Source organism: Schistocerca piceifrons, chromosome 9 (genome assembly GCF_021461385.2).
Source record: "Schistocerca piceifrons isolate TAMUIC-IGC-003096 chromosome 9, iqSchPice1.1, whole genome shotgun sequence".
NCBI classification, from domain to species: Eukaryota; Metazoa; Arthropoda; class Insecta; order Orthoptera; family Acrididae; genus Schistocerca; species Schistocerca piceifrons.
This window is the reverse complement of record NC_060146.1, coordinates 114229311-114242200: the sequence shown is the minus strand read 5'-3', so window position 1 is coordinate 114242200 and position 12890 is coordinate 114229311. Positions and strand designations below refer to the sequence as shown.

General features: G+C 37.6%; 1 protein-coding gene across 1 annotated transcript in view; it reads right to left on the bottom strand.

The window, feature by feature from the left end:
* Positions 1-12890, bottom strand: part of LOC124716914 — a 381964-nt gene that overhangs the window by 53087 nt on the left and 315987 nt on the right. The window contains exon 24 of the mRNA XM_047243483.1: positions 5660-5785. Coding sequence (XP_047099439.1) covers positions 5660-5785 — 126 coding nt within the window. The remainder of the gene's footprint in view (positions 1-5659; positions 5786-12890) is intronic.

Below are 12890 nucleotides of genomic sequence, written 5' to 3'. Positions count from 1 at the left end.
CTGTGAAGCTGCAACCAGTGTGCTGCATTCTATGTAGGCATGACAACCAACAAGCTGTCTGTCCACGTTAATGGCCACTGACAAACTGTGGTCAAGAAACAAGTGGACCACCCTGTTGCTAAACACTGCCAAACATGATATCCATCATTTCAATGCCTGCTTCACAGCCTGTGGCACATGCTTCCTTCCCACCAACACCAGCTTTTTTGAACTGCACAGGTGGGAACTTTCCCTGGAATTCATCCTACGTTCCCGTAACCCTCCTGGCCTCAACCTTCGTTAGTCACTGTCCTTAGCCATCCAGTCCCTTCCCCATTCCCATTCCAGCACTACATGGCCATCATTCCACCACCACACCCAGTCTTTTTATTTCTCTCCTTTCTGCCACTCCCTGCCTCTCTCCCCACCTCTCCCATGCCATCCCTCCAGCCTGCAGCACTTCCCTGTCCACCACCCCACCATAATAGCCCTCCCCCTCACCACCCCAGCTTCCTCCTTACCCCCACCCAGACAAGTAGCTGATATTAATTATTTTGTTCTGTTCTTTTTTTCTACATTATCATCTCTGCATGTGTGTGTGTTCTACGAGGATCATCCACAAAGTAAGTTCTGTTTCTATTTCTATCCACGGCTGTGCTACAATCGCAGTTCCGAGCATGAGCGGCAGTTACTCTGACACAAGGAGAAGACATGTATGCCATTTTCAGATTGCTGCTGCCGACACAATGCTTTGTAGTGCTTCTTTATAATGTCAGCTGTAATTGAAAATGTCGCCATGTGTGAAATCAGATCTGTGATTCATTTTCTAAATGAAAAGAAAGTTAAACCAAAGGAAATTCATCAGCAAATCTGCGAGGTTTACGGACAAAATGCTATGAGTGATTCAGTGGTTAGAAGATGGGTCAGACTGTTCAATGAAGGATGTGATCAAGTGTACAATGAAGAATGAAGTGGACACCTGTCTGTGGCTACTGATCAACTGGTTCACACAACTGAAGAGAAGACTAAGCACAACCATAAGTTTACACTTAGTGCCCTTGCTGTGGAAGTTCCGCAAATCTCATGATCACTAATTCATGAAATTGTTACTGAAAAATAAAAATTTTCGAAAACTATGCTCACATTGGGTACCCAAAATTAATACTGAACAACACAAAAAACAACGGATAGGCAGTGCTCTTCAGTTTTTGACACTCTACAATGAAGAAGGCGATGGGTTTCTTTCTCGGATAGTCACGGGGGATGAAACTTGGGTATCGTATGACACCCCTGAAACAAAACGACAATCAATGGAATGGAGGCACACTTCATCCCCAATGAAGGTTAAGCCTAAGCAAATCTTAACACCTCCAAAATTCATGTGCACCATTTTTTTGGGGCAGAAAAGGCATTTTGCTGGTTGATTCCTTACCACGAGGCCAAACAATCACTGTACATGTTTACTGTGAGACCAGTAAGAAATTGCACTGCGCAATACAGAACAAGTGCCGAGGATTACTGTCAAAAGGTGTCGTTTCTTTCCACAATAATGCCCAACCTCAGATGGCGAATGTGACCAAACAACTCTTACGGGAATTTCACTGGGATGCATTTGATCATCTTTCGTACGGCCCAAACGTTGCTCCTAGTGACTTTCATCTCTTCTTACACCTAAAATCTGACAACACTTCAACGATGATGACAAGCTGAAAGAACATGTTACTGCATGGTTGAATACACAGGCGGCAACCTTCTGTGAAGAAGGAATACAAAAACTTGTGCTATGCTATGACAAGTGCCTACAAAATTTCAGAAGCTATGTAGAAAAGTAATTTAACAGTTGTAGATTTTTGTACCAAAAATTTTTTTCTGTATCTGTACACGTTTGTTTTATATAATCAAATGAAACTTACTTTGTGGACGTACATTGTATTTTAATGGAGGTATGTGTTATTATTATGTATCTCCATATTTAGGTACTATAGAAACAGAAAATGAAAAATATTTAGGAAGAAAACAGTGTGGAAAAATTTAAGAAAGAGGAATGAATGCAATGTGTATTTAGCTTGCATGCACTTTCTTTTAATATATGATGTTTTTGTATACACCTTTGTAGACATACTACAGTATTCATTGATGAGTCACCAATGTTTCAATCCAATGATTGTATACGACATGCCATGTGACAGTAAAGATTCTGTTCTATTCTATTCCTCCTCCCTGTTGTTGCATTCTCTCTCTCTCTCTCTCTCTCCCCCCCCCCCCCCCCCTCCCTCATTCTCACTCTCCATCACCATCATCCTCTGCTTTCCTCCCCTCACTTCCCTTTCTCTCTCTCTCTACCTCTTATATGCTCTACCTTCTAACTCCTTTCATCTTGTTGTGGAGCCACTGAGTCATCTGTGGAAAGACCTGCCTTGGTCTATCCCACTTGCCCCTCCTCACTTCCTGCTTCCTTCCTTACCCCTTCCCACCTCCAACAGCTTTTAATAACCAAAAATCAGTCTCACCACGGTCACAGCAATATGTTTTTAGGTGTCTGTGTGTGTGAATGTGTGTACTTCTACACAAAGGGTGCCCTTATGGTAGTGTGTGGGGAGGGGGTTCCTAGAGCTGAAATATGGTGCATTTTTAATACATTGGAAGATGAATATTCACTCATAAGTAGGCATAAAAATGTTCCAGTTCCAACACCATTAAAAAACCTACATAACAGCAGCTTTTAAATCATTTTTTTAAAGAAAAACATTCAAATATACATTTTTTTCCGTTCCTGGGAGCTAGCAGGGGGGTGGGTGGCTGCCCCTTGCACCTAGATATAGGAACTCTTGCTTCTACTAGAGAAAGAGCACAAGCTTGAAAGATACTATAAATAGTTTTCTCTTGCATGTTTCTATATGCCACACATGTCACCTGTAAGTGAGTTCTTGCCTTTCCCTTATTTTGTGCAAATTTTCAGATACTATGTTCATATCATCAGCATTTTAATCATCCAGTGCAGGCTTTCACAGCCAATGTTTCTGTTCTTGATGATTTTTGTTAGATGTGTGTTACATCATCGTCTGTAGCATGTTTCTGTGGCCAATGTTTGGTCTCCTAATGTCCTAATGCAGGAGACATCATTAGAGGCTATAAAGACCATGGCCTAATGCCCATAAAACAAAGGTCACTGTCATCATTGACATTTGTTCTGTTCCATGGCCAAGTCTTTCATGGCAAATTCTGGGTCTTAAATTCTTTCCCCTTCCATATCATCCTTTTCATTTTGCGGTATGCTGAATATATCCTGATGTCATCTATTGGTCAATATCTTCTCCATTCTATGACCCTTTTCCATTCATGTAGTACACTTCAAATGCATCACAATTCAAAAGTATTATACAATATTACAAAAATTCTCTAAAGATAACAGCGAGTTACACAACAGTTTAAGATGTTTAAGTTAGTAAAGATACCAATACCAATCACTAGTAGTGTGTTATATGCCTTTATGTTTACATACTGTGCTCCTTTATGTACTGTCTTGATATATTTTGTTTTTTTAACAAACATCTGTTTCATCTCATAAATAACAGAACCAGACTGTATTTTAAAAAAATGCACTGCACACAGGATTGAGGTTCGCCAATGCATTGCTGAGTTCGATCACACCTCTCACTAGTGCAAAATTTAGAGAAAAAAAAAAAAAAAAAAAAAAAAAAAAAAAAAAAAAAAAAAAAAAGTTAATTAATATTTATTGATTGGCAACCCACACTGCCACACTACACACTAGATGAGTCTCTCTGCTTGCACAAAATAAATAAATTTTTATATACCCCTCTTATATGTATATTAAAATTGTTTAACATAATCACTTAACATTGAATTTTTGTTCTTTGTGACAGGTAGAACAAACACCAAAGTGCATTTGTCTTGTTCCTGTTTAGTGTTGTTACCAGACCGGGTAGGGTCATGAACAGCATCAGATGTTGAGTGATTACTGCAAAGGCTAAGGAGATGCTATATACATGTGTGAGACAGCATTATCTATTATCAGCACCTGACAGAGTTTGAAAGAGGCCTCATTGTGAGCCTCATCTGGCTGATGGGTCCAATTGTGCAATATCAAGTTTTGTGTGGTGTTTGGATGTAACAGTGACTTAATGTTGGACTGCATGGGAAGACACAATGGTCGTCTAGGTTCAAGTTCACCAATTCTGGCCATCACAAAGGAGGAATGTCATACTGTGCACCAAGCACATTGTAACCCATTCACATGTGCACCTGCCATCCGAAAACAAGTAATGGACTCCTTACAACAGGACTAGGCAGCCTTTAGTGACCCATGGGCCTGATTCACATATTTACTTAAGTTTGCACACTGGCTCAACAAGTGACATGATGAGACAGCAGTACTCTTAGTGCACATAGTCAAAACTACAGTGGCTCTGACATTAATGCATATAATGTAACACACCCGATTTGAATGGCAGCCATTTCCCAACATGCCACACCAAGAAACTATTGTCTTTGAGAATATATTCATTTCTTTTTCATTGTACTTTCAGATGTTTACATTTATTTATGAATCAAGAAGATCGTTTCTTTACTTACGATGTTTTACAATATTTGTCTTAAAATCTTCCACTGCAAAATGCTCCAATCCTATTAATAAAGAAAAATGTTCATGGCATGTAAACAAATTAAATCATCTGAAGATGGAATGCCAGAAACCTTGAAACGTCATCATGGAAAAATAAATATCTATAAAAGCAACTGGCTGCAGCAAATTCATAATAAATTACCTTCAGTTTCAACAGGTGCAATATTCTAATACATCTACAATGGACAAGAATTATTTACTAATGCTAATAAAAGAAAGAACAGAAAAACGAAATATGGTAATGAGATAGACAGTTCCAGTCAGCAAACACTTAAAGGTAACTTTGCAATTTTTGGCCGCACACAGATCATTATAATTTTCTTTTTTTAATTTAGTGTGTTAATATAAAAAAAAACACAATTAGCAAACATTTTTTAAAAAATATTGGTACAAAAATACTTTTAATGGATGGTCACATCGGCATGAGACTAAATAAATTAAGCTATCCTTTTTCCATCTTAAAAAGTTTAAAAGTCTAAATCACTTGAATTTAGCATGTATTGGCTGTATTACATGCATCGAAAACTAGGAACAATAGAATGGTGAATATCCAAAAATGCAGTGTGGCCTCAGCGTCCAGAGACTATGATCACGTGTGTGCGCGTGTATATATGTGTGTGTGTGTGTGTGTGTGTGTGTGTGTGTGTGTGTGTGTGTGTGTCCACACACTATCTCTGACAAAGGCCTTGTTGGCCGAAAGCTAACTTTCAGACAGACTTTTTGTTGCGCCTATCTGTGACTCGGCCTCTCCACTATATGGTGAGTAGCAACTATCCTTTTCATAATACTGTTACAGTCCATCCTGGATTTTCCATTGTTGAAAAAAATATGTTGATGTGACATTATGAGTAACCACTCTTGTGTGAACACAGTTCCTATGATAGTATGTAACAACATTACACGCAAACACATGTCATCATCATTCCAACTTATTTATGAAAATCTTCTCTCAAACGTATTTTTCCCTCACATATTCACCAGATTTCCACCTACATTTATCTACAGTGAACAATACGTGGTGCTTTGCGTCTTACTTACTGCAAATCTCTTAGAATTCCTGTTGAGTCGAACTGATTAAAATAGTCATGCCTGATGATGTGTTTCCTGTAGGGGGGACATCTACCAGCTGATAATCCCAAGACAATCAGCTTGTACAAAGCATATCTGAAAAATACCACCAGTTGCTACATTTATGAGAAATGTTAAGAAAACTATAATATAGGTAAAACAAATGACAGCCATTTGCCATGCTAAGCAATGGATAGACACATACAAAAGATTTTGATTATTGTGTAGCTCAGTTATCAAAATTTTTCTTTTTATTAGAGTTATGGTGAAACTGGACATGAAATATTTTCTGTATTAAGAGAGTAAGTAATATAAGTACAATTATGAAGTCACTGTAGTAAAAATCACACTTTTTCTTGAACAAAATTGATCATAATACTATATGGTAAGCTAGATTGCAAACTGAATGTAATAAAAATTATTTTATTTCTGTAAAAACATTGATACTGGCACCAACAAAGATAAATATAAAGTTTTTCATAATATATTGTACAAATATAAAAGTACTTGTGTTTAAATAGATTATACTAAAAGGTGCTTGATGTTTAATGAAAGTTGTGTTAAGAAGTTAATTATAACATGAGTCATTTAGTGACTCACAATATCATCTTTGGGCGCTCACCATATGGCTTTTTGTTGACAAGTAGTATGTTTAGAGATGTGCGTGTGACTGACTTGAGCTACTGTTGATAATATAATTTGTTACAATCTGAAATGTATTAATGATGGAAATTGTAAGGTATGTCAATTGAAGAATTGTAGAAGCAGAAATGAAACTCTTCATTTAATCAAATATGTGAAGAGACAAGAACCTGGAAATCCACTTGCAGCAGTAATAATCAACCTACTCAACTAAGCAAAGTTTTACAAAAATGAGTGATAAAAAACTTAAGAGCACAAAAGATAAGTAGAAACTGAAAACATTACTTATCTTAATGAGAATATCATAAATATTTCTAACTAGTCCACTTCTTTCTTTTTGACATTTAAGATAATAACCAGCAATATACCTCATGAAGAGTCAATAAGAGGTTTGGTGAATAAATCAGTACAGTATGTTAACTAGAGATTGTTCAGAACAATACACACACTGTCTCATGTGCACACAAGCATGTGTGCACAATGTCATTTTGAGGGTTATAGATGAGGACCGTATGTTTGGATTGGACATGTATAGAGAAGAAAATTGGTTCATTCATCCAATGATAGTGTTTTGCACATCTCATCAAGAAGGAGAACCTTCACTGAGACATCAAGATGTACATTTAAAAAAAACAAAAATCCTGTACTGTATTAATCACAATTAATCACCATTGACTAACTTCACAAATATACCAAAACTGACGTCATAATGAAATAAATATTATCGCAGAAAAATAACAAAGACTCAGTAGTCAATTAATATGATCTGTGAATGTAACTGCAATCTCTGTTCTTTTGGGGGAAAAAATCTCTCTCTCTCTCTCTCTTCCCTTTTGTTTCTGTGTAGTGTAAGAAGCCATTTTGTGATGAGGAACAAAAATGTTTAAGTTTCATGTACTATTTAGCCTAAATATAATCAATTATTACTTACAAGTGTCGCTAATGTTTTTCTGTAACAGCTCCTATTTTCATGAAGTGATAAATTTCAATACTTTATGCAAATTTTATAGGGGAACATTGGTGCAGAGGTCAGCGCCATTTTTCTAAATGATAACGGCACAGAGTTGTAATAAATATCCTAGTATTCACTAATGTTGACAAGTAAAAATAAATGTAAATGTAGGAGAATTCTCTTGATTAGTGGTTCTTCCTTTGAAACAGTAAAGGTGGTGAGTTTTTCCAGTACTGAATCATATTTGAGTAAAGTGAGTTTAGTAAATTTGTTCAATCCCCGCTTAACGAAATTGCAAGAATCTCCTTAGCATTGCATTTTCATAAAAGTAAAAAAAAATTACAAAAATCAACTTTAATTTAGTGATATACAGTTATATATCTGGAATTTTTTATGTTGGTGGTGTATTTAATATAAAAAACATCATGTCGGGCAAACTAACTGTGAGAAGTACCACAACTGAGTCACTGACGTATTTAATTTTCCAGTAGTGAAGCACACTAAATAACACTAATTCCAAAATTTCATAACATATAAATACCAATACATAAAGAACCACCACAACCATACTGCTTAATGCTGTTCACACTTATACCATCTAAATTTAATCCAGTATATTGTTAATAAAGCAGCTAATTTGAAGAAAAGCAGTTTTAATTTACAGCTGCTGTTTATCTGTTATTACTGGATTAATATTTACTTAATTACACTGACCATTTTCAATGAAAATATTTTTTACATCTGTGTATACAAGGACTGTTTATAATACACAACTACTTATCACAAAGCTTTAAAACAAGACTCTGCTACTTGTCATGTATCTAATGAGAAATATTTTAATTGTATTTTGAATTGGCAGGGATTCCCAATTTCTTTCTTTATATGAGGTGAGGACTTGTTGAGTATCTTACCAGCAAGGTACATTTTGAAAAATTATTTTTGTGTCTTGTGCTGTGGCTGTGTAAATCACTGTTCAGTTGACACTGATATTTGTTAGCAGAAGTAAATGTATTGGGAAGTGAGTGTACAAATTCCAAGATCCTCAAAAATGCTTCTGCATGTTGTGTGACTATTTTGCATAATATTCTGACTGCTCACTTCTACTGAATAAACATGTTATGTACTGTTAATATTCCGAAGGTTTTTGACATTGTACCACACAAGCAGCTCAGAGCGAAATTGTGTGCTTATAGAATATCATCTTAGTTATTTGACTGGATTCATGATTTCCTGTCAGAGAAGTCACAGTTCGTAGTAATTGATGGAAAGTCATCAAGTAAAACAGAAGTGATTTCTGGCTTTCCCTGGGTTAGTGTTATAGGCTCTTTGCTGTTCCTTATCTATATAAACGATTTGGGAGACAATCTGAGCAGCCCTCTTCAGTTGTTTGCAGATGACACTGTCATTTATCGACTAATAAAGTCATCAGAAGATCAAAACAAATTGCAAAACAATTTAGAAAAGATATCTGAATGGTGCGAAAAGTGGCAGCTGACCCTAAATAATGAAAAGTGCGAGGTAATCCACATGAGTGCTAAAAAGAACTCGTTAAACTTCAGTTACACAATAAATCAGTCTAATCTAAAAGCCGTAAATTCAACTAAATACCTAGGTATTACAATTACAAACAACTTAATTGGAAGAAACACATAGAAAATATTGTGGGGAAGGCTAACCAAAGACTGTGTTTTATTGGCAGGACACTTAGGAAATGTAAGAGACCTACTAAGGAGACTGTCTACACTATGCTTGTCCGTCCTCTTTTAGAATAGTGCTGCATGGTGTGGGATCCTTACCAGATAGGACTGACGGAGTACATCAAAAAAGTTCAAAGAAAGGCAGCACATTTTGTATTATTGTGAAATATGGTAGAGAGTGTCACAGAAATGATACAGGATTTGTGCTGGACATCATTAAAAGAAAGGCGTTTTTCGTTGCAGCGGAATCTTCTCATGAAATCCCTATCACCAACTTTCTCCTCCAAATGCAAAAATATTTTGTTGACACTGACCTACATAGGGAGGAACTATCACCATGATAAAATAAGGGAAATCAGAGGTCATACAGAAAGATGTAGGTGTTCATTCTTTCTGCACGCTATATGAGATTGGAATAACAAAAAATTGTGAAGGTGGTTCAATGAACCCTCTGCCAGGCACTTAAATGTGATTTGCAGAGTATCCATGTAGATGTAGATACACTGCCCAGAATATAATTCTGTAAAGCAATAGAGAATGATAATAATCCTTCTTAAAAAGGAAACCTCATGACAACTACAAGCAACATATATAGATGTAAATGACTGGCTGAAGGAAATAAGCTAATAATAAATATATCTTTTCTGGACTTCAGTTTGAAGGAGGAAATCTCTGACACTTCTGTGACAATGAACCCCAGAGGAACTACACTCTCCCTGGAAACAAAATTTTAGTATATGGCTTCAATGTGATTTTAAATGGCAGATATACACATAACAGAAACAAATCTGACACTGAAGAATGTATGTTGCAACCTATGTTTACTTGCACACAAAGCAAGCTCCAAGACTCTTTGAATAGTATACTTTGCCCAGTTCTCCAGCACACAACAGCATGCGATTATAATCTGGGGTAGAGCATGTAAATGCGTGAGAAAGAATTTAAAGGACATAAATAAAAACTTTCAATGAAGTACATGAATGGCTCCATGTGGTCTCCAAGTAGCTGAACATACTCATTTCCAATCAATGATTGGTTCAGTTGGACCAGAGGACCCAGTCCATTCTACATAAACACAGTCCACATCATTATGGGGTCACCATCAGCTTGCACAGTTCCTGGTTGTCAACCTGGGTCCTTAGCTTTGTGAGGTCTGCACCACACTTGAATCCTACAACCAGCTCTTATCACCTGAAATCAGAAATCATCTGAGCAGGCCACAGTTTTCCAGTCATCTATGGTCCAACCAATATGCTCACGAGCCCAGGAGAGGTGATGCTGTGCTGTTAGCAAAGGTACTCGTGTCACTCATCTGCTTTAGCCCATTAATGCCAGATTCAACCACACTACCCTAAGGGATATACATCCCACAATCATTTCTGCAGTTATTTCACACAGTGTTGCTTGTCCATAAGCAATGACAACTGTACAGAAATATTGCTACTCTCAATCGTTAAGTGAAGGCCGTCAGTTACTGCATTGTCTGCAGTGAGAGGTAATGCCTGAAATTTGGTATTCTTGACACACTCTCAACGCTGTGGACCTCATAATATTGGATTCCCTGAAAATTTCCGAAATGGAACATGCCAAGTGCCTAGCTCAAACTACCATTCCGTGTTCAAAGTCTGTTAATTCCCTTTGTGTGGTCATAAGCACATCAGAAACCTTTTGACATGAATCATCTGAGTATCAGTGACATCTCTGCCAATGCACTGCCCTTTTATACATTCTCTATAGTACAACCATATGTATATTGCTATACCATAACTTTTGTACCAAACGATGTGGTGCAGGGGTTAGTTCACTGGACTTCCATTTGGGAGGATGACAGTTCAAACCTGTGTCCGTCCATCCTGATTTAGGTTTCCTGTGATTTCCCTAAATCACTTCAGGCAAATGTCAGGATGGGTCCTTTGAAATGGCATGACTGACTTCCTTCACCATCCCTTCCTAATCTGTAATCTGATGGGACCGTTGACCTCACTGTTTGGTTCCCCCCTCCCCCCTCACCTCCTCCCAAATCGGTCAACCATGAGTTTTGTCATGTCGATGTAATGCATAATGTTGGAGTCTCAGGGAGGCTATTTGGCTCATGTTTATAGGACAGTAGCAATGCTGGAAAACTGTAGCAAAATGCACAAAGACCTACAGAGAATCGATGATCACTCCAGGAACTGGCAGTTGACCCTGAATGTAAATAAATGTAACTTACTGTGCATAAACATGTGAAGATATTCACTACTGTTTAGTTACACAATGGTCAGCAAATCACTGGAAACAGTAAATGTTGTAAAATACCTAGCAGTAGCCTCCTAAAATGGAATGACCACTTGAAACAAACAGTAAGAAAAGCAGTTGCCATGCTGAGATTCACTGGGGGAATACTAACAAAGTATAATTCATTCATGAAAGGAGTGCCTTACAAAACACTTGTTCAACTAATTCTTGAGTGTCATTCATCAGTATGGGACCATTGCCAGGTAGGATTAATAGAAGAGATAGAGAAGATCAAATAAACATCCACACAAGGTTGTGGAACGTATTCGTGACTTATCCGAAGTTAATGTCCTATATGCCCTAACCTCTTCAAAAGTTAGTGGATCATTTTTCTTTGCAGAGGAAACTGTGACTACCTTCTTATAACTGGACATGCTGCCACAATGCCTTGGGTCGCATTTACAGTAAGATAGTGGGGACTTCATATTGCGACATGGAAGCGGTACACTGTACTTGCTTCAGATTTCCGTGGTTATCTCGATGCAGAACTGCCTCAGCATACCTGTTGTGACTCTCCTCTTTTTCAGTGGCCCCAAAGTTCACCTGACTTAACTCTGTGATTGTATTAGGGAAGTTCTGGTAGAATTTAAATACTTTGGGAGTAAAGGAGACCACTTACTGAAAAGCAGAAGCAATGAGTTGTTGACAGACACACACATAAAAGAGAAGAAAAACTTGCTAGCTTTAAGAAAGAATCCTTTGTTGAGTTAGGTACAAATGTTAGAACAGGTGGGGAGCAGTGCACGATGAAGGTGAAGTGGAGATGTGAATTGGGAGGGGGTGATAGGGCAGAGCAAGAGGAAATTTTTCATTGGAATGTGCCAATTTTGTAATCATGTTTTCTGAATTCATGTCAGATGGCATGGAAGAGGACATTCTGTTCCATGTACCTCATTAAGTTTGAGCTCGGGGTATGATGATTCCTTTGATTTCACAACCATTGTGATAAAATTGTCAGTAGTACTCGTCTTCCAAGTGCCTCTGTCCATCCTTTGCCGTGGTTTCATCTTCTCCTTCCCCTTCTTACACTTGTAGGTCTTCTCTCCTTTTACCATGATTATAATTTTGGTCCTCAGTTTCCACACTTTGTTAATATTCCAGATCATTTCTCTCAATCACACTCTTGCACATCCCTCCCCCCTGCTCTGTTCCTCCCCTCCCCCCCCCCCCCCCCCCCTCCCCTCCACCTGCCCTGCCCACCCTTCCCAAATGAGTATTCCCGTCACATTTCACTGAGTTAAGTGGTGTAATAGTTAAGCACCAGATTTTCATTCTGGAGGGGCAAAGAATTCAAATTTATGTTCTGTTATTTAGTTTTAGTATTTAAGTTTTCTGTTCCATTCCTAAATCACATATGGCAAATGCTACAATGGTGCTTTCGAAAACGACAGTTATTTTGCACATTCAAATTCAAATACTTTATTCATCCAGTAAATCTATACAGATTGTAGGATTTCAACGTAGATGACATTGAGACAAGTAAGTTAATATAAGACTCATGTGGCTGCACAAATGTTGGGTAATATTCCAAAAGTCAATGACAGATGTCGAATACATCACATCATATGACGACATACCTCATCGCATGTGCAGTGGTTATGCCTGTCAGTCTGACACACCTGATATTCCCAAG